The sequence below is a fragment of the Euprymna scolopes genome, chromosome 32 (assembly GCF_053919585.1).
Source record: "Euprymna scolopes isolate OS-2025 chromosome 32, ASM5391958v1, whole genome shotgun sequence".
Classification (NCBI taxonomy): domain Eukaryota; kingdom Metazoa; phylum Mollusca; class Cephalopoda; order Sepiida; family Sepiolidae; genus Euprymna; species Euprymna scolopes.
Window position 1 is genome coordinate 68,897,803 of NC_136513.1, and position 23,451 is coordinate 68,921,253.

Genomic DNA, 23,451 nt, shown 5'->3' on the forward strand with positions numbered 1-23,451 from the left:
ATAATTTATTTTCAATTTTCAACATTTATCAGATATTAGAGTGTTTGTGTTTATTTGGATGTTTTAGATTTTTTCATTAACTTTTTAATCACTAAAAAATATAAATTAAACAAAGTTTGATGTTTCCTTTTTCATTGTTTAACTCCATTTTTTTTCAAATGCAATTATTATCAGTGTCATGGTGATAAAGCATGACATTTCATTATCACAGATTTTCTGTAACATTAAATATTATTCAGAATGAAAAAAAGCGTTAGGCTTACAAAATTGCAAATTATCTTTAAAAGGGATAATTTTTTGGGAATTCTTATATTCATGAAAACACAAAATTACAGACAAATTTGCTTTTTTGTTCAGCAAATTTTTATACCTTTGTGTAGTTTTATCCAATTACAAACAAATAAAAATTTTAAAAATGCAAGATACAGCAAATATATTCTAGACGTAATATCTACATATTTCATAATAACAACAAGAACATAAGTCAGTTATGAGACTGCATATTTCCACATGATAATGAAAAGATGTGTCAATCTTATTTGGTCCATACATCTCCATATTGTATGAATTATTCCCATAGTTACGCCAAGAAAACATTGTTAACTGAAATCTATTTTTTGGGATGAAATTTTGCATAGTGATTACTGTCATCAAATCCATACATTTTGAAAAATTTGGAAAAAATCAGGAGTTGAAATTCTATCAAAATTTTTATGTTGCCAAAACTTTTCAAGGTCAATGTCATATGATGCAGGATTTCATTAGCTACAATATAAGCAAAGTAACGAGTCTCTACGATGAACAGAACTTAAGTTATGGCCAAAAGTGTAACTTTCCATTTTCTATGACCTTGATCTAGGTATCCAAAAATTAAATCAGTTTTAAGTTAAACCATTACCAATATTGGTGGCGATTGGTCAAGCAAAACAAACAAACTCAAACAAAGGCAAACAAACTCAAGATAACAACTATCGATGACAAATAAAGTTTAAAAACATGAACGTTCCTCTTTGTGGTTTTTATTTTAGGTTTAACAAATAACACTAAGATTATTTTTTCTAGAAGAAAAGTTCAAAATATATTTTTATGAATAGCTTTGTAAGAAATCAATCGATTATGCTATGTGAAATAATATACAAATTGTATGTACGTTATGGTTTGTGTTCCTTGATAGAAGTACATATTTATTTTGTACAAAATGTATGTATTTGGCGTTGCCTGGGAGTCATATTTTCACATTAAAAAAATGTTTTTTTTTAACTATGTCACTTGTTTTACTTAACCAAATCATATTTAAAAAAATAAGTTAAATTTAATTAATACGGCCAATCATATTTAAAAAAATAAGTTAAATTTAATTAATACGGCCAATCATATTTAAAAAAATAAGTTAAATTTAATTAATACGGCCAATCATATTTAAAAAAATAAGTTAAATTTAATTAATACGGCCAATCATATTTAAGCTATCTTCCTTTTAATATTTCTTAGAACTAGGATTTATACTCAAGTATTTGAGACACAATTAAGGAGTTGGCCCCCAGGTATCACCAGACCTCTGCATACCACTGATTATGGCAGTCTTTGGTCATTAAATTTTTTAATTGAACCAAATTATAAACTAATTTGGTTAGGGAAATGTTTTAATCTTTATAAAATTATTCGATGTAAAAAGCTTCCAAAACATCCAATCTTTTAATATTTGAGGATTTGCTATGAATTTTAAAGCCAGTTCAAATGAATTTCTATTCAACAGTTTAAATGCATCCAAATTTCGAAAAGTCACAAAGTAATTTATCTTTTCTTCAAATATTAACAAAAAATAAAATGGCCGACTTATGAATAAACCAAAATGCATAATGGTAGATTTAATTTTGTAATTTCATTATTACCTTCATTTTATTTTATGCTATTGCATTTTTGATTTTAATATATATTCGATTAATAGTAAATACATTTTAAAAAATGTTTGCTAAATTCTCATAGTCATGAGAATACACATGTGAAGTTGTCTTATAATTTTAATCTCGAGATGAAAATTCTTTTTTAAATGTTTATAGACTTAGTTGTACAATCATAGATTGATTGAATAAGTGTAAGAAATGTATATAATATGCTAAGGCATTTCATGTTCATACGTTAGCATCTTTCACACACATTAAAAAATATGAGATGATCCGATCAATAAATTATCAATTAATTTGATGTCGCTAAAGTAAACATTTCCTACTTTACTCATTTTGAAATAAATTGCTCCAAAATTAAATTATGCCATCCCATCAAAACAATTTCAAATACATTAAAAAAAATGACATTCGTTTTATTGATTTAAAGAAGATTTGATGGACACTTATTTTCCGGTAAGACAAAATATTTGTTTTAAAAAGAATTAAATTGCTACAATTTTAAATAAATGAATAAAGAGATATACTTGTTTTCTTCATTTAAGGAATATTTAGCCGACAATTACAATTATTTTTATGGCAGAAGACAGACATTTTTTTCTGAATAGTATTGACCCTGGCAGACATTCATTTTAAAAGGAGTAATATTAACAGATTAATGTAGAAAACATGGTGGAATTTCCACAGGGTTCCACTAGTAGTTTTATGATGATGCAAAAAAATAAATAAATAAAAAAAGAGGACATTTGAAGCCCGCAGCAAACACTAGCAGATAAAAAATGATTTTATTTTTCTAAACAAAAAATAAATATTTTCTAAAATAAATAAATAAATGAAAATAAATAACAGAATAAAATAAAAATAAATAAATAAATGAAAATAAATAACAGAATAAAATAAAAATAAATAAATGAAAATAAATAACAATAAAATAAATATTTTCTAAAATAAATAAATGAAAATAAATAACAGAATAAAATAAAAATAAATATTTCACAATAAAAAATAAATATTTCATATTTTTTATAACACTAAAAACAAATTCAAAGCAGTGAAACAACGTTTCTTTTATTATTTTATGCGAAAAATAATAAAGTATAATGCAAATGTTTTATCTTTATATTTTGCTGCAAACTCAGAGTTGCCTATTCTTCTGCATTACCAGTAAATTTTAATAAATAATAACAATTACCAGAAATTCAATACCTCCTTCCCAAGAAAAACAATAGAACATACATATAGTAACGCCAGCTTCGGTTGAAACCTCACAAAAATAGTTATAAAGGGTCAAGGAGGATGGAAAGACCCAAGAGAGAGAAAGACAGAGCACCAACTAGACTTCCACTGAAAGTGAGAGGAGAGTAGTGGAATCTTGGGAAGGCTTATTGCAACTCAAATTTCAAAGGAGACAATGGTCAAAGTCAGTAAGTAAACGGCTGTTGTGGTAATGCAAAATGATTTGCAATGGTTTTCAAAAGAGGTGGAAAGTGCTGGAAATTTGGGGAGATTTTCTGTAACTCAGACTCCAGGGAACATCAATTGTTACTGCCAGTCAGCAATCACTGATAATGAGTTGTGTGAAAACCTCTAGTGAGCAAAGTAATATAATAATATTCATGGGATTTGTTGACAGAATTCTACTAAGTAGAAAACATTGAACACTTATAAAAGATAAGAATAATAAAACTTTGAGATTGTAACATTGTAATCATGAAAATATAGTTATTATTTTAACAAATGTTTTATCTTCGAAGAATAATGTCAATGAATGAAATTTAAAATGATAAACATGACATTGGTGCTATCGGAACATTCAGAATCTAATGTTTATAATTGTAATTAATTAATTATAATGGTTGACAGAATTAAAAAGTCACATCATTTTTCTGGTCATCCCATAAATTTTGCCCAGATGTCAGTTCCCTGAAATTAAATAGGAAGCAGAAATGTCTAATGGAACTAATTAATGTTTGTATATCACTAGGTGATCCATACCACGGCATTGCCTAGGGAAGCAGATTAACTAAAGAAATGTTATGTTTCAACCTTTTGAATTATATGCTGCTTATAGTTGTCTGGAGTAAACAGAGACTCCAATTTATTGATTTATTGTCTGATGTATGCTTATTTTTATTTTTTCCAATTTTTTTTTAATTTTTATTTTGAAATATCCGAAATTATAATTAAAAGTTAGCATTTGTCAGCCGCAAGTGTATTAAAATATTTCTTGTAAAATGAAATTTAATAACATACTCAAATACATATATTAGGATTTATAATATTTAGTTTTACTAATTTATATTCACTTCTTAAATAGTGTTCGTACAATACTTAGTCTCTACCACTTTATAATACAACGAAAAGTAAGAGGTTCATGCAGTTTGAAGAATTGTTTCATATTTATATAAAGGAAATTTAAATCTATAGAAGGTAATACAATGCAGAGGTGTAACGGATAGACAAAACCTGAAGCAGCTTAAGATTTGATAGTAGGATAAGCTATGCAGATTCACTTTTGTTAATGCAATCTATATATATATATATATATATATATATATATATATATATATATATATATATATTGTTTTTATTTTTTTATATGTATTGTGTTCTAACTTGTGTCAACGTCGTCAGGTGAAAGATCCATATTGAAATATTTCGGAAAATAACCCTTCATAAGACGTGTTCGATTTTCAAATGGGAATATCATGGTTACTACAAAATGAGTAAATTTCACAGAAATTGGAAATTAATTTGTTTTAAATCTAATATTATTTAAATCTAATAATATTATTTAAATCTATTAAATTATTTAAATCTATTAAATTATTTAAATCTATTAAATTATTTAAATCTAAGAATATTTAATCTAATAATATCATTTAAATCTAATAATATTATTTAAATCTATTATATTATTTACATCTATTATATTATTTAAATCTATTATATTATTTAAATCTAAGAATATAGTGTTTGTCTTGATACTCAATATTATTTATATATATTTTATGTTTAATACTTTATCTTATTTCTCTTGTAATTCACATTTAAGTTTTAATTTGAAAAATAGTGAGATAAAATATGCTTCTTTTTCCATTAGTTACTATCATGAATGTATTTATATATTTGTAAAATATATTAGAAATTATGTTTTTAAGTAAAACTTTCCCATTTGTATAATTGTTAGTGTTAGGTGGAAGGCTTGGAAACTAGTGTTTAATCTTTAATAGAGTCATATAAAAGACTAAAGAAAAAACAAAAAGAAACTCAATGTTCTCTTGCTAAATATTCAGCATTATGAGATGAAGGATCAAGAATAAGTGGAGTAATCCTGAGAAAAAGAATGGTGTTCTTCTCTACATGTCGGTATAGTAGCTAATGAAACGAGACTTTTAGTCGCTCTTTACTATGGTTGTCTATGTTACTTTAAATTTGCTTTGAAAGAATATATACTTTTTTAGAAAATGTTTATGCAATGCATTTTTGTCATGTTGATTTCTGTAAATTTATAAAACCCATATACAGTAAAATAGGAAATCCTTTAAACTTGTGAGATTCAAGAGTTCTGACATCATAAAAACTGCTTATCTGTCAACTAATCATATGTTTCTATTTGCATACACAAACTCCCAGAACACTATAGCAACTTAACCCCGATATACATATAATAAAAGAGGCGCAGTTTTCCTCCTCTGGACCAAATTACTGCAGGTTTACAACAACAGATTGCATATACAAATTTATTATGTTTACACTATTAGCCATTACCTTATTTAGCTATAGAACGATATTTTAGACACGTTAATTCGTAATATTAGAACATTAGATTTAATCCTAGGAGCGATATCATCATCATCATCGCCATAACCTACATTTTTCCCCCCTATTAGCCAAGTACTCTCACTGTTCCCCTTTTACGCCGCACATTTTTACTCACAGAGTACTTAAATTTAGTCCTCATCCTACGTAGCTGATCTAGTCACCATTTGACATAGCATTTACATTAAGTCCTTCTATACTAAAAATACTAACATCTCCCCATATTTGTTCCTCTCATTCTGATTAGCTGATACAAGCCATCCACTTATTCATGAACTAATGGAATGAACCTATTCCCTTTACTTGGCGAATAGTTGCCAACTTACTGTCTCCGATTACCGATACAGACATCTAATTACATTTAAGCCAACAACTGTAATCCAGCAGTTTTATTTATTTTTTTATTTTTTTTCCTATAGATTTATTTTTCCTTAAAATTATCTAAATGTAAAGAAAATCCCTACATTTGTTTTTTTTTTGTTTTCCTTTCCTGTGTTTTTTTGGGTTTATTTACATTTTTACACTTTCTGTTTTATTTTACATTTTTTAAAAATATTATTTACATAAAAATACATGGACTGAGTTTCTTTTTCCTCCCCTCACTGCTATTTTGTATTTTTTAAAAATATTTTTGTACGGCTGGGGGCAGTGTTGCCAATTCAGCAGTTAACCTAGCGGGGAAAATTTCGATCTAGCAGCTATACGTTTTTTTCTAGAAACTTTGAAGATATTTGCCACCCATACACCTGCATTTTCAGATTATAAAATCCTTCATCACATAAACTAAACACATTTATGTAGGCAGAAAAGTAGTATTTACTGCCTTTGTTAGCAATTATTTATTGACTATTTGTTTTGTTTTACACCTTTTCTTTTTGCCTAATCATTCTTAAACTCGCTGAAAAAAATCGATTTTTCAAAATAGATTTGGGGGGGGGGGCTTTCAGGCCCTGTAGTTTAAAATACGATCACAGCACCCATCTTTTATTTAGAATTAATTATTCACTAAGTTAAAGTGTAGAAAACTTAACAGCCGAAAATTGTAAAAAACAAGAAACAACAAAAAAAGAAAAAGAAAAAAAGAAAATTATACAGTAGAATTTAATTATCTACCAACCTATATACTTTAACATGCTAAAACAAAGATTTCTTTTTATTACAAATTATTTTGTTTAGACTAGTTAAAAAAATAAACAAATGACCACTTATCACTTAACAGGTAAGGAGGCTTAATTCCCCCAAAATTGGAAACAAATGACTTATTCTACCACTAACCCTAAGTTCGAATTGCATTCCCAAATTTAAGGTTATTGATAGTCATAGATCTTTTTATACAATTTTTCAAGAATGAAGTTCACAATGATTACGTTAATCAGTTAATTGTTGTAAAGATAATGATTAATAACAGATATGAAATAAAAAGAACTTAAACTCAGTTTCAGCATGTATAAAAGATACTTGAATTTTACTGCATTTGGTATAAGGTATTTGTTGATTTTTGTTATTGATTACAATTTCTCGAATGTTAGCTATTCTACACTTTACCAAGTGACTGTGTTTTTCCTACTCTCCAAAGAGCCAACATTTCTGATTCTATTTACTTTTACCAATTTTTTTTAACGTTTATTATTCCATTTAATTGTCAGCATGAACCACCTTTTTTAAGTTTAGATTTATTGCATTCATTTTCGTTCAAACATTAATAACATACCGTTTTCCACCTGTGAGAACAAATATATTTCACATGATGGCAATGGTCGGTTTTTACCCCCAAAAAGAAGCACTCTGGATTGGGGAAACATCTTTTTTTTAAATCTTCAATCTTAAAATTCTCTTTCATTGAACAAGAACAGAAAAGATAAAGTATAGTATCAGAACACATATTATACTTTAACGTTAATTTTATTTGTAAAAATAAAATAATACAAATAAACCGAAAATAAAGGGATATTGTAAAACTGGTGAATATTTAAATCATATTTTTCTTCCATTTTAAAAATATTCAAAGCAGATACAAATATACTCGATTGTGAATGATGGGATGAACAATGCTGTCCAATCCCAAAAAGTTAGAATTCCTAGAAATGAGGGATCATTTCAATAAATTTATATGAAAAAATGATCCCCCACTTTAAATTCTAAAATATTTTATTCAAAATATTCACACGTAATCGCCTAAAATAGCAGAATCTCATTTCTTGGAGGGGGATTGCTAAAGGTCCTCATCTGCTTTTAAATATAGTTATAATTCACTTTTTAAATTGACTTTTTAAATTGACTTAACTTAATGTTTTCCCTTTGGATACATTCTTAAAGAATTTAATCTTCTGCTATTTTCCTCTACATACATTTGTACCATTTTTACCTACCCTCCCCGATCTCCTCTTATTAATGGTTAAAATATTTATCTAGTAATTCATATATAAATTTGGTGCCTATGCTTTGTGGATTTTTGCAAATTCATCCTATATTTATGGAGAATTTATTTGGCAATATTCAATATTCAAAGGTACGCCATTATTGTGATGTTTAATTTGTAATATATTTCAATTTAACTTTCATTTTAGCGACTGTTTTATTTCATGATTTGTTTCTTGCAAAACAAAATATAACCTCTCCAAAAAACAGGTAAACCTAGCTGATAAAATGTGAAAGCCTTCTGGTGAGCTAATCGCTTCAATATAATTCCAGAAATATATAGTGAGAAAACACGGAACATTTTGTATATTGAATATACTATATTTATAATATTTTTATGTAGGGTACAAAGTTAAAATACGGGGTTTTAGTGGTTTTTGAAAATTTCAAATGACAAAAGTTAATCTAGCGATTTTCTGGAGATTTCTTTCCCCTGATCTAGCAGGTTTTTAAAATCTTATTTGGCAACACTGCATAGTGGTTGCTCATTATCCTTATTACACCACCTCTCTCCACCCATTCTTAACATTCGATAGCCGATAGCCGTTGTTTCCATGAGGAGTTGGAGGTGTCTATTCTGAAAACTCTTCATAGCATGAGGAGGTTGGGGGTTGGGCAGCAATATCAACAACCTTACTTTAATTTTTTTCGAGGGGGAAGGGGCATGCTTCCACTAAGCAACACCGGTTATCGGGTACTGCTAGTAGTATATAGAACAAACATTCCTACTTACTATCAAATGTAAAAGAATTAAAATCCAGTCAGAACTTATGGGATGACCAGACATATTCGATAATTCCTACTGGTAGCCCCAAAACTCTTTTGCAGAATTATGTGGAATGTAATCCCCCCCCCCACACAATTTCATGAATTAATTTGAAAGATAGTTCGAATATGATACTTTTTTCATTCTGAAACAAAACAGCTTTCTCCATTACTAATGTAGTTTATGATTTTGTTAAAAAGAAAAACTTGTTTGCTATTTATTATTATTAAGTTTCCTTTAAAAAATATACTTCATTGATTTATTTTTATCATAAAAAGGCAAAGTAATGTAAACACACATTTTAGTTTTAGTGTTTTATTATTTGATTCATTAAGAATCCAATATTGCATACGCATCATGGAAGAATATATGGTTATATGTGTGCATTGTGATATCATGTAACACGTTTACTTCCTTTCAGTGTTCGAGTATTATAGAATAAAGTATTAGCTCCAAGTAGGAGACTCTTATGAATTATGGGGATGGTCTGATATATTAAACAATAAAATGACACAATATTTGAAATTTAAAGGAAATAGATTAAACTATTGAAGGAAATAAATATATGTTGTTAAAATTTTATATCACAACTTCATTTTTTATTTCAATCTAAAGTAACATAATACCAACACTAATGAATGATTGAAAAACGAAACAAAAAAACTTGGCAATAAAAAAAGTTGCCATTTCAAAAACTGTTCAATCTCTTATCATATCAAGAAAATAATTAAGTCACAAAGATTATGCAAATTAGTTTGGGATTTAATTATATCATAAATATAGGAGATATTACAATAAAATCAATTTATCACAAAATAATCACAGATAAATGCATGAATATTTACATATGTATATCATAAATAAACTTTAAATTCTAGACAATTTATGACATGATGATATCATGGGGAGTCATTAAAGTTACCACCATTTGTTACAACTTTGATACATGGGAGTTTAGATTTAAGAAAATAAGAAAATGTTGAAAAGTATTTCAGAAAACAATATGTACAAATCTGAATGGAGAAAAGTTTCTTGCAAATAAATTTTATTTTTATCTTAATGACTTGGCCTTTGAATAGAAATTCTTGAAATGAGAGAACCCCATTAGGAGTTATTATTGCATCTGCACTTTATGGAAAAAATAGTATAGGGGGTTTGTTTGTTCTCAAAACCAAATATATAACACCACACACACACACACACACAGATATCCATATGTACTTTCTAATTAGATCATAGAAAGCTCTCAATGAGTGAGCTACAAAGATCAATCATCAATTTGCAAATGGCAGTAGCTCAATATTATTTTTTCAAATTAAATTCAAAATAAAAAGTATACATAAAAATATATTATAGTTGTTTACTGCCGTTTCAAGGAAATGTTTCTTTTAAGTCAAACAATGAATAAAATTTTCAACCATAGATTAGAATTTTTGAAGATACTCCTAAAAATAACATCAACAACAATGCTTCAAAAGAGTTTAAAAATTCTACCAAAAACAAAATAAAAATTGCAAGAAAATTATTATCAAATTCCTCTGTAATCTTTGCACAGGTGTCTTTATTTTCATTTTGTTTTGGATAGAATTTGTAACATTTTTGGACATTGCTGCTGATTTGTTTTTGTTGAACATTTTCAAAAACTTTGTTTTCATGATAGTTTAGACAAATTTATAATTCATTGTATACGACTTAAAACAGTGATGAACAACCACAAAACGTTTTATGTATCTTTTTATTTAGAAATTGATTTGCAAAATTATTTAAAAAAAAAAAAGAAAAAAAGTGCATGTGTGTGTGTGTACTACCTCTTCCACAGGGATAAAACTAGCAATAATTGTAAAGAGATCTCTTACAGAGCAAGGAAATTTCACATTCACTTTGGTATTTCAGCAGTCATAGCTTGAAGGTGTAAAGTACTATTGACAGGTAAAAAGTAAAGAAAGTTTATTACTTTAACGTAGACGAGCAGTAGTCATAGCAACTCAGATTTGAGGAGCATCTATCATTAGGAAAATGCTCCAAATAAAGTATCACAAATTCTTAGAAATCTTTTTTTCCATAAGACACTGAATGATGTCTCTCATAATCTCTCGAATAATAAAACTGTTTACAATATTCAACTGTTCACAGTGCACGTCACTGTAAGAAGTTGTCATTAGATTCAGTCTTTTGCACGTGTTTAGCCAACATGTCACAAAGTGCATAAATTTGTAACAATACTTAAATAAATTTAAAAAAAATCACATGGTGAAACATTTGATTTGAATCATTATCATTTTTTGTTTGTTTGTTATAAGTTTTCTTGATAATGAGTGATACACCAAGCAATATGCTTGCACAGGTTGGAGTTTGTATGTTTTGAAAATAAGTAAACTTCGTTCTCTGTTGATATCACCGTCTTCACCTCTTTCGATATTTTAGCGTCTCGACTCCGGCACTCCATGTATTTCTTCATTACGGAATTCGTAACCTCAAAGAATAAGACAGGTTTCTTGGCAGACTGATGAAGAAAATAAGAAAAAGAATAAAGTATAATATAAACATTATCACAATTTCTTCTCTTTGGATTCAATTCCTAGAAAATGCATTCAAAAGGAATAACATTTATGTCTATAAGTCGAGATTGATTACAGATTTCAAATATTTACTAAAAATATATGAGGAGTATCTGAAAAGCGTTGGCATTTTACATAAAAAATTATAACCAAAGCTTTTGAGAAAATTATAGATAACCTCTTAATTTAATGGAATGTTTTGAAAGTAAGTATATTGTATTTTATGGAAAATTAAATATCAAAAACTAAAAAAAAAAAACATCAAACATGGTAAAAAAAATATAAAAATCACAAATAACAAACAAACAAGCAATTTTTTCCAAGTATTCTGCCTACAAAAGTCAAACTGGAGAATTACAAAAAATTGAAAAAAAAATTCAACTCTAAAAATACAAAAAAATTAAACTCCAAAAATAATCAATTCTTCACTAGAGCAGAACTCAATGAATCATTTAACAAAACAATACATCAATTAGTTCTGATGAAGGGAAGGGAGTTCTTATGAATTCTTGAAAAAACTACTGCAAATATTATGAGTGCATTCTTGATAAACATAAGATATGGTTCAGAAGAAAAGTTCCAAATCTTCAGATGTCCATCATAAAACTTGTGCCGAAACTTAGAAAAGGTTACAATGACCCATTCATCAACTCATAAGCCTAAACAAGTATTTGCAAAGAGCTAAAAAAAACAAAAAAAAAAACAAGATAAATGACAGGTTGACATGGAACCTTGATTTTTTTTTCTCTTGTTTTTTGACAGATGAGTTGCCACATATCAAGGTAAAAAACAACTTGAGGATAAGGGTTAATAAAATGGATAGATTGAATGATGAAGAATAGTATGAGAAGATTGAATATATGATGAATGAAATGAACAAAATTTGATTACTTATGAGGACAAGTATTTGTTGACATTAGATTTGAACATGACCATATTGTAGCCCACAGGAAAGCAGTCCTGTGGTAATTTATTTCACAGATGTTAAGTTGTTAGAAATAAACTTCTTATAAAATATTCTGTTTAAATGATACACAAAATTGCCGTCGGGTTTCAGTAACAACCTGAAGACCTTCATTAAAACAAACAAAAATCATCTGATTGCAATTTTATTCAGTACATATGATATCATATGATATCATATGATATCATATGAAAGCAAAGAATGATTAAATTATTATTCTAGATCTCAGATTAAATGGCAGACTGCTACTTTTCATCCAAAACTTTACTTAGTTACACTCAGTTAGAATCTAAAACAAAAACATAGCTCTCCAGCTTTATTCGTTACCCTCTGAGCCACATAAAACTTAAAAATAACATTGTTTAACCTATAACCCAGGCACGGAGCAAACCCTCTCAGTGCTGACGGACCCAGTAGATCTTCCCAGATTATCTGTCTAGGAGAAGGAAAACTCTGAAACTAAACCAAAGGGGAGGGAGGCCTCTTCAGTCTTGGATGACAACCTTTCTAGAGTGACTCAAACAAATTACCGGTTTGCAAACCTAAACTGCTTAAGGAGTAGATAGGCTCTGTCTATCGCCTGGCTTCCATACTCCTTCTTTGCCTATTAGTCAAGCGCAGAGACACTATCACAGTGATTTGACAGAAACACCCAGTGGTAGATCTTGTTTCTTGTCTAGGGTACGAACGCCGTTTTTCCCACTCCCGACACACCCCACCCCTAAAACTGGGCACTTGAGATTGCTTGAGTACAATATATGCCTGAGCAATTAGATTGGGTTGACCTTCCTCGGATTGGCAGTTCCTGGCTGCTGTTTCCGACTGGTAGTACAGGTGCCCTAACTCTTTGGTAGCACTTAGAGCGGCTGCTCCATCAACAGTTGTAAAATATCGGGATGTTTTGTAGTGCCATGTCGCGCATGGAAAGGGACCCTGCACTCATCCCCGGTGGGCTTCTCTGAGGCCACAATCCTAATTGAAGAAAGGTCAGCTAATGGTTTACTTGTGATGCATGTCTGATGCTCTGCATAGCCTCTTGTTCAGCTCCCCCTTACCTAAACTGAAACTCTTTAAAAAATATGATGACAGTACAATCTAAAAATAAGCTTAAACCAGGCTTAGGGTCAAACAAATCCAACTTGCCTCCTCCCTTGAGGCTTGCATTCACAAATATCTGTGGGCTTAGAACTAATTTAGCTGATATTGCTAACCTACACTCCTCCATCCCCTCTAACTACTTTAACATGCCTGGATATCTCTCACTCTGCCGTAAGGACTCTGACAGACACATGCACAAACTTGGAGTTTACATTCATAATACCCTTCCCTTGACTAGAGAAACAAACCTAGAATCGGATGATCAAGCCTTTATGTGCTTTAGACGAAACATGCAACACAACATTAGCTACTTTTACTTTCTCTACCTCTCTCCCTCGACCCAGGACTACACCATAATAAACAAAGTGTCTGACAGCATAGACACAGCACTCTCCCTCGACACTAGTGCACAAGTACATGTATTTGGTGACTTTAATGTCCACCACAAAAACTGGCTTGGATTCTCTACTTACACAGATGCAGTGGGCAGCACAACTCATAGCTTCTCTATATCTCACTCCCTATCACAAATTGTTACTTTTCCAACTCATTTCCCTGACCAGGAAGAACATGCATCACTTCTAGATCTGTTTTTGACCACAGTTCCCGATAATTGTATAACGAATGCCGACAGCCCACTTGGGAACGCTGATCATGCAGTGATAATGGTTGAAATCGCCCTAAACTCTAGAGCCAAAACTGAAGAACCAGTTCTCAAAACAACGAGATATTATACAAAGGCTGACTGGGAAGCCATCAGAGATTTTATCAGAGATGCCCCATGGAGTCTTTAAACTCCCACCCAATATTTTTGCTGATGAGGAGACTTTGTTTCATGAAATCAAATGATAAAATTATTGTCCAAGACTTATTGTCTGTCTCAATAAAAACATTGTTTCCGAAACGATCGTACAATTTATTGATTTTGTTTGTTCTTCCTTGTGAAACCGATTTTTAATTCATAATTTTAATTATAAATTATCAATCATTTTACTCAATATTCAAATAACTCTAGAATATTTATGCCTATCGAGCTTATTATATATCTACATTACAACGAACACTGTTTTCTTTTATTTTAATTGTATTAATGAATTTACTTATATATTAAAATAAACTTTGCTCTTTAGACTGTTGTTCTAATCCCCTTAAAATATATATATATATATATATATATATATATATATATATATATATATATATGAAAATTCTCAAAAAACAAAATTAATTATATTTCAGATGAAGATACTGGCATCTGTAATAGAAAAATATACATAAAACGTTGCCTGTTAAGATGGAATCGACAAATCAGTTTTTTTTTAAATATGTCGTTTTAAGCAAAAGCAATATTACGTACTTAATTGTCATGTCAAAAATAATAATATATCCAAAAATTTCGAAAATTCGAGTAGAACAACTGCTATTGTGTTTTTAGTAAAATGAAATCTATCGCTATAGAAAATAAATATTTCAGCCATAAGCAAGTAATCTAAAATATGCGTTCTAAGTTATGTCCCCTGTATGTAGACTCTTACTGTCTACTTTCATAACGTCTGAGAAAAATGCAATTTTATCCAATTTTCTGTAAAATTTACTTTTAACTATAAATAACTTTCTACTCGAATTTTTCGTAATTTTTGGATATATTACGATTTTCGACATGACAATTAAGTATATAACATTGTTTTTGTTTAAAACAACACATTTCAAAAAAAATAAAAATCGATTTGTCAGCTATTGTTAAAAGAATTGCATTAATTTACACTGTTGAGAAAACAACCATGTTTTTAATTCCTTTTAAGCATTAGACAAAAAATAAATAAAAACAAATTCATAGTCTGTTCAGGCTCAAGACCCTCACTTGAGTGATAAAAAAAAAAAAATATGAATAATCCACTAATTATTGAATTTTGCCACAGAATCAATAATCTCTAAAACAACTATCTTCTGTTGGTAAATGTATAGATTTCAATAAAATTCATTCTAAACTTTATCAAATGGCTGACCTAAAGGATCTTTTTGAGCATGTCAACCAGAATGACATTTTTGGATTCCCAAAGGAAGTAAGATTGTACAAAACATAAATACTCAAACTGCTTTCTACAAACTATTTTTTGACAAAGAAAATCCCTCAACTCTATCAAACAAAGATTACAAAGAATGATTCTGTTTTTCCATTCGATCGGTTTTAAATGAGAAGTTTATTGAACATAAAACAAGCCAAATATAAACAATGTAATTTGTGATTGTTTGTAGACACAGGTTGCATAAAACCATTAACTATAAATATACATATACAGGATTCACAATAAATAACTATATAATTTTATCTCAACATAATACATTTAACATGGAAAAATATACAATACAGAAACTAACAAAGATTGCACTTAATTTTATGAAATATAAAACATGAAGTTTATTAAAAGCTCCATGTGTTCTCCATGGAGCTCAATGCGCTAATCTTTTATAGACCGAGCTGTATGTTTTTGTCACGCAGCTCTAACAGCACTTGAGCAATGGCAACTCATATTTGTTCTTTAAGTTTAACAATGTTATGACGCTTTGATGAGTAGACTTCAGAAAAAATTAGGAGGGTTCAAATCTGATTAATAAAACCACCACTCAAGTGGTACGCAGCTGCTAACTTAGCAGGTTGCCATCCATCCAGTCTTGCACAATAACACAAAGTAGAGACTCTGCACCAGCCTGATGTTATAATAGCAGCAAAAGCTGCAGCATTACTAAACAAGTGTAGTCAGATATAGCAGCTCATATATATATATATATATCTCCATCTATATTATAAATCTCACCTGTCTGTTTAAATGTATGTATGTAAGTATGTTTGTATGTCTGCCTTCAATAGAGGCGACGGATTTTCACGAGATTGGTATCATTTTGAAGCTCGACTATTCAGACGACAAACATTGAAAAATTGGCTAAAAACATCCTTTACCCTCAACTGGGCACTTTTCTACAAGGAGGGGTCGCATTTTTTGCCGATATTTTCGAAAGCCATCCCCTCTTTTCGATCGACTAGCCTTAATTTAAATCTTTGCCATTTCCGGTTTGGCAATGGACAGAAAAACATCACGCTTTTTTTTCACATTCTTTTGCGTGTACCCTGCCTATTACCACTTTTTTTTTTGCTTAACACACACCTCCAAACACTCGGGTAATACCGGGCATCTAGGCTATCTTAGATGTTATTCTTATGTTTCGGCAAATGTTACCTCTTTAGGTGTGTCTCCTCAAACTTTGGAATCTATATGGAATTTCCAATGGAACTCATTAATTTAATCCACAGTAGTAAATTGTTGTTATTCTATAAGCCAGGAAGTGAGTAAAAGGTGAATTATCTGTATTCACATCGATTAAAAAAAAATAACCAAGATTATTAAATGTCTGAAATCTACTGATTTGGGACCAAGTTGAAGAAAGAAGCAGAAAAGAGAGAAATTTGAGTAAACATTCAGCGATGGTGATACATTATTTTTGACTGAAACAACAAGTTGATTATTTTCATAATAATCCAGTGAAATTGAGCTTTAATGGTCCCATTAAAGTGTTGCCTTGATTGAGCTTCAACTCTTTTTTAGATGCATATTCTTTCCCTCATCATAACAGAATAAATAAAAAGTGTGTTTTATTTTCATCTAAATAAAATGGTCAATAAATTAAAAGTTACCGTTTGATTGAAGGACTGTATGTTTATGTTGATATCTGACATATCTATGAGGAAGTTACGGTTTTCAAAATGAGGTTGGTTTAGATGGGAACACAATGTATGAAACATTTTTTCCTGAAAATTAGAAAGAAAACAAAAATAATTTTACAACAAATGACATAGTTCCAAAACAAAAACAAAAAAATCATTTTATTATTTGTGTGTTGTAGGAGTGGAGACACAAATATGAAGAAATAAAATGAATGAAATTCCATGGAAATCATCAACAGAAAATGATTTATTTAGTTTTACAACTGAAGGAATAATTTTTATGAGGGATTTCTGTAGCTAAGCAGTGAATGGTAGCATTTAGACTCCTCGTTTTTGTTTTGTGTCTTAGCAATGAATTTAATTTTCTTATATTTTAATGAATACGATTTTTTTAACCTCCTTTTTTTCTATACACTTGATATAATATACACGGGAAGCTATTTCTGTTTTTAATCAATCAGCATGGATTAATTACAAAAAAAAAAAAAAAAAAAAAAAAATTTGAACAAGAAGCATATGACATTTCATTTATAATATATTAGTGGAGCTTAACACCATCCATTGATTTGTGAAGGTAGGGCTCTTTAAGTAGTTTATCAAGAATAGAACCTCATTGTTCAAAGACCTCATTTAACGGTAATTAAAAAGAAAATAAAGTAATTATAATTAAATATAAAATCCTTAAAGGATTTCAAAGAATAGAAAATGCAAACACAAAAATAAACAGACAATATTTTTACATTACTAATTAGTAGTGGAGGAGTTATTTTCTACCAAAAATATTTTAATGGAGTATAAATCATCTGATACTAGCAAACCCGTGTCCCGGCATTGCCCAACAAAACTAGAGTAACCCAAGAAACTCCTGGTTTCAACAATGAACTAGCAAATTATTTACCATTTATGTTTTTGCGGAGTTAATACAATATTATTTTAAAACATTAACAAGAGAAAAAAATTGAAGCATGAAATTTGAAAATGGCATAATTGTTGCTTAATTGTCTAAAAAATTATTTTTAATTATTGTAATTTATAGAAAAACGAAAATCCAATGTTAATTTAAGTAAGATTTACTTAAATTCTTAAATCTATTATTATATGAAAGACTTAATTCGAATTGGTGTACATAATGTTTTTTGGCATGTAGAAATTAACCAGCCACCTCTTTCCCCATGGCATGTAGACAAAATACGTGCTAAAATAGTTATTTTCTAAGAAAACTAGTCTTTAACACACTTTTATTAATTTTTGATTTTATCTGTGACAACATTCCACTCTTCCCATCAATTATAAAGACAGACAGTGAGTAAAGATTACTACTAAATCTATTGCTACTATGGAAGAGAGAGAGAGAAAGAAAGAGAGAGAGAGAGGGTAAGAAGAAAGAAAAAAGATAAGAAAGAGAGAAAAGGTAAGGGAGAGAGAGAGAGAGAGAGAGAGAGAGAGAGAGAGAGAGAGAGAGAGAGAGAGAGAGAGAGATTAAAATAGTTTGCCTCTTCCATATACTCTCTATAAATGGCCAACACACTTATTTTCATACGAATCGGTGAAAGGAAATACAATTCTAGTTGTTACTAGAAGGCCAGCCTTATTCATCTGAGCAAACATTATTGTTGGCTTGCTCCAGGATTATTTGCAGATATAGGTATTTTTACAATATTGTATCATAGGTGAACAGGTATACAACTTTCTAGGACCTCAAATCAATAACATTTCTCTTAAGGCGATCCTGTGGTGTATTATAACAAACAAGTTGATGGTAAAATGCAAGGTTGTATTGGAAATGCTGCAGGCTATATAGCATCAGCTATCTTGTGAATTCATGAAGTTAATTATCATTATTACCAGCATAATAGCACCTTATTTAAATCAATAATGTAAAATAGACTTTTGAAATACTGTGTATATAATAGTGAACAAAGACCGAAACACAGTGCATATGTCTAATTTGCATAACTATTTTAAACAGCTTCTAATAAATTCAAGTTTGGTGTTATTCATTTGTAATTTTATTGTCCTATTTTTCTATAGGAAATAATTACTGTTAATATAAAAAAAAAAAACTAAGGGATTTAAGTAAAAAAACAAAATAAAAGATAAATTACCAAAACCTATTTTAAATATGGTCATTAATTTTCAATGAAGGTAATTTAAATAAAAAAAATGTTAGTTTTTAAAAATAAAATAAATTCATATTAAAAATAATTCCCGTTATACATTTAAAAAGAACAGAGCAAGATAATAGCCACAAGAAGGCGGATAGTTTTTGCTTGTTTTAATATATAATAGAAATGTTTCCATATGGTTATTGCTCATAATCAGTCTGATAAGATAATCCTTACAGTATATAAGTAGATGGCACAGGTTTCTCAAAACTTGACGGCTACAATAAAATTTTCTATGAAATTTTTATGTCTGTCCAGGAATATCAACGAGTAAAAAATTAAGGGGAAAAAAAAAAAAAAAAAAACTTGACGGCTACAATAAAATTTTCTATGAAATTTTTATGTCTGTCCAGGAATATCAACGAGTAAAAAATTAAGGGGGAAAAAAAAAAAAAAACAACTTGACGGCTACAATAAAATTTTCTATGAAATTTTTATGTCTGTCCAGGAATATCAACGAGTAAAAAATTAAGGGGAAAAAAAAAAAAAAAAAACTTGACGGCTACAATAAAATTTTCTATGAAATTTTTATGTCTGTCCAGGAATATCAACGAGTAAAAAATTAAGGGGAAAAAAAAAAAAAAAAACTTGACGGCTACAATAAAATTTTCTATGAAATTTTTATGTCTGTCCAGGAATATCAACGAGTAAAAAATTAAGGGAAAAAAAAAAAAAAAAAAAACCTGACGGCTACAATAAAATTTTCTATGAAATTTTTATGTCTGTCCAGGAATATCAACGAGTAAAAAATTAAGGGAAAAAAAAAAAAAAAAAAAACTTGACGGCTACAATAAAATTTTCTATGAAATTTTTATGTCTGTCCAGGAATATCAACGAGTAAAAAATTAAGGGGGAAAAAAAAAAAAAAAAACTTGACGGCTACAATAAAATTTTCTATGAAATTTTTATGTCTGTCCAGGAATATCAACGAGTAAAAAATTAAGGGAAAAAAAAAAAAAAAAAAAACTTGACGGCTACAATAAAATTTTCTATGAAATTTTTATGTCTGTCCAGGAATATCAACGAGTAAAAAATTAAGGGAAAAAAAAAAAAAAAAAAAACCTGACGGCTACAATAAAATTTTCTATGAAATTTTTATGTCTGTCCAGGAATATCAACGAGTAAAAAATTAAGGGAAAAAAAAAAAAAAAAAAAACTTGACGGCTACAATAAAATTTTCTATGAAATTTTTATGTCTGTCCAGGAATATCAACGAGTAAAAAATTAAGGGGGAAAAAAAAAAAAAAAAACTTGACGGCTACAATAAAATTTTCTATGAAATTTTTATGTCTGTCCAGGAATATCAACGAGTAAAAAATTAAGGGGGAAAAAAAAAAAAAAAAACTTGACGGCTACAATAAAATTTTCTATGGAATTTTTATGTCTGTCCAGGAATATCAGCGAGTAAAAAATTAAGGGGGAAAAAAAAAAAAAACTCAGTTAAAATAAAGAAATATTTATTTTAACATAACAAAGCATACAAATGATCTTTACAAGTTTTTTTTTTATTACAAAGAAATCACCATATATACAAGGCCTGGAGACCACTCGAGGATAAGGGTTAATGAGTGTACTGTAGTCAATAGGACAATATCGTAGTAATCGTTAGTAGTGGAAATTTGGTAAATTGGATGACTTAAAGGGGCAGCTCATCAAGAACTTGTTCACATGGACTTGAAGGCGACCATATTGTAGTCAGTTAGAAAGCAGGGAAATGGAAGAGAGTTCCACAGGCGTGCTGTTCTAAGAAAGAAGCTTTGTTCATTGAATCTACGTTTAGGTTTAGGCACAGATAAAGAGTGGGGGGAGTTACTGATAGTGGTTTCAGCTAGACAAGTGTTTTTTGTGAAAGTTTGTCAAGGGGGACCATAGACTGGAGCTCACATGAGCACTTGCCATGAAAATAATGGTAAAGCAGAGACAGGCTCGCAACATCTCTTCTGTGGGAAAGAGGTTGCAGGGAAGAGAAAAGGGCATCTAATAGGCTACATAGAATAAGCTGCTTCTAGCAACTCTTACCGAAATGTGGCAACGGTACGTCATCCTAGGACGTACTTGGCTCTTATACAGATAGAGAATTGCATTGGCAGTGAGGTATCTACTGGAGTGATAGAATAATCCCACCATTTTTCCAGCAACCTTGGCAGCAGATTTGATGTATGTGTTCCATTTTAGATTAGGAATAAAGGTCAGACCCAAAAGTGTGTCAAAACATGAAGCCTCCTCAAGACGAGAGCCATTCATTTCAATTGATGCCAGACAAGGACTAGAGCGTTGATGTAAAGATAGGAGCTTGGTTTGAGATGCATAAAATTAACCAGCTACCTCTTTCCCCATTGCACCATGTGCTCAAAATCAGAGGAGAGAGAATCAGAGAGAACTTGGTCATTTATGGCCTTTGAAGTGTTGTCATAGACGTTAGTGTCATCAGCATAAGTGTCTACGAATGATCCTAGGATGTAATTTGGAAGATCATTGATGTAGATCAGGAAGAGAGTTGGGTCAATTCAATTGATTTCATTACATAAAAAAAATGGCTGCATGAAGGCGCGCCAGCACTTTGTAAACACTGTTTTTTAAAAAATAAAAAATAATATTTCTGTTATTTTTTAAACAACTTTAATAGTTTATTTTTCCATAAAGAAAATAAACAACCCACTTTAAAAGAGAAGAGAAGAGAGTTTTTTTTTATTTATTTTATTCGCAGTTTTGTGTGAGGTGTGTCAAAAATTCCCTCAAAATTCTGATACACCTAAAGAACTACTAACTTCAAATCAAATCTAATAATAATATTAAAAAATAATTCTTTGGTCAGTGAGAAAATATACAAAATCTTTGTATTTATCAAAATTCCAGTTTCTTCAAATGATGCAGTGGTTGGCTTTTAAAAACTTTTTGAAAACATTCTAGAAACATTGCTGCATTTCTTAACAAGTCAGCAACTTACTAATTAACACGGCTGCTAGTGCAGCATCCTTATATATATATATATATATATATATATATATATATATATATATATATATATATATTTTTTTTTTCTGCATGGAATTTTCTTGATTATTCTGCAAACGTTCTAAATAGAATATTTTAATGTTCTATTCGTTTTATTAATTTTTACAAGGAAAATGGAATGTTATAACACTTTTTATAAGGAAAATGCCCTCTCATAAGAAAAGCCCTTTAGCAACCACTGTTTTGTTATGTGGTTCATCTTAAGATATCAGTTAAAGAATAAAAGACATGAAATACAAACTGAAAATAATCTGCAAAAATCACTGTCAACAAAATTTCATATATTTTCATTTTTTAAATCAAATCCAGGAATTTTTGCATTAAATGATTCTCAACATTCACAAAGGAAATGCCATTAACTATTTGGAACCAGCTTTGTTTAAAAAAAACAACAAAGAAAAGAAGAAAACAAGCATTTTATTTAATACTAGTGGGAATTACTTGGCCTTGGCCGGTCATAAAATATGCTTAAATATATTTTAATTCATGCAGATTTTGTATTTATTATTACAGAATCAATTCTCCATTGAATATTATATTGTACCTAATATATAATATTGATTTCAAAGTAAAAAAAAAAATTACTTGGGTGCTGTCAGCTAGAATTAAAATCAAAACATTTAGCACTCCAGATGCATTCACTACTGTTTAAGCTATCGACAAATAAATAAAAAAAATTTACAACCACTGAATGAATTTGCACATGTGCAGAAGTAATTGAAATATGTTGAAAAGCTGAAATGAATATTTTGCATTTCCACTTGTTGACATATTTCTGTACGCGTTATTCATCCATCCAAACAAAGATTTTACTCGTTATAAACCATCCTTGGTGTATGGTTATTATTTCTTGTTAATTTCAGTATTATGTGACAAGTAGTTTAAGAGTTTATCGGTTAAATATTTACACACAGACACACACATGTACATCTGTTTTATTTATATAGAGGTTCACTGACTGCAGATTTTCTCACCCCAGAAACCCAATTGTCTTCTGCTTTCATGAGTTGCTTATTGGAA

The 23,451-nt window shown here is 29.4% G+C and overlaps 1 protein-coding gene across 1 annotated transcript in view; it reads right to left on the reverse strand.

Annotated features, from left to right (window-relative positions):
• Positions 1–10,497: 10,497 nt before the first annotated feature.
• Positions 10,498–23,451, reverse strand: part of LOC145256413 (uncharacterized) — a 101,529-nt gene continuing 88,575 nt past the window's right edge. Inside the window, exons 7-8 of the mRNA XM_080115281.1 lie at positions 17,222–17,335; positions 10,498–11,413 (exon numbers count right to left, since the gene is read on the reverse strand). Of these exons, the coding sequence (XP_079971407.1) occupies positions 11,204–11,413; positions 17,222–17,335 (324 nt within the window). The 3' untranslated portion in view covers positions 10,498–11,203. The remainder of the gene's footprint in view (positions 11,414–17,221; positions 17,336–23,451) is intronic.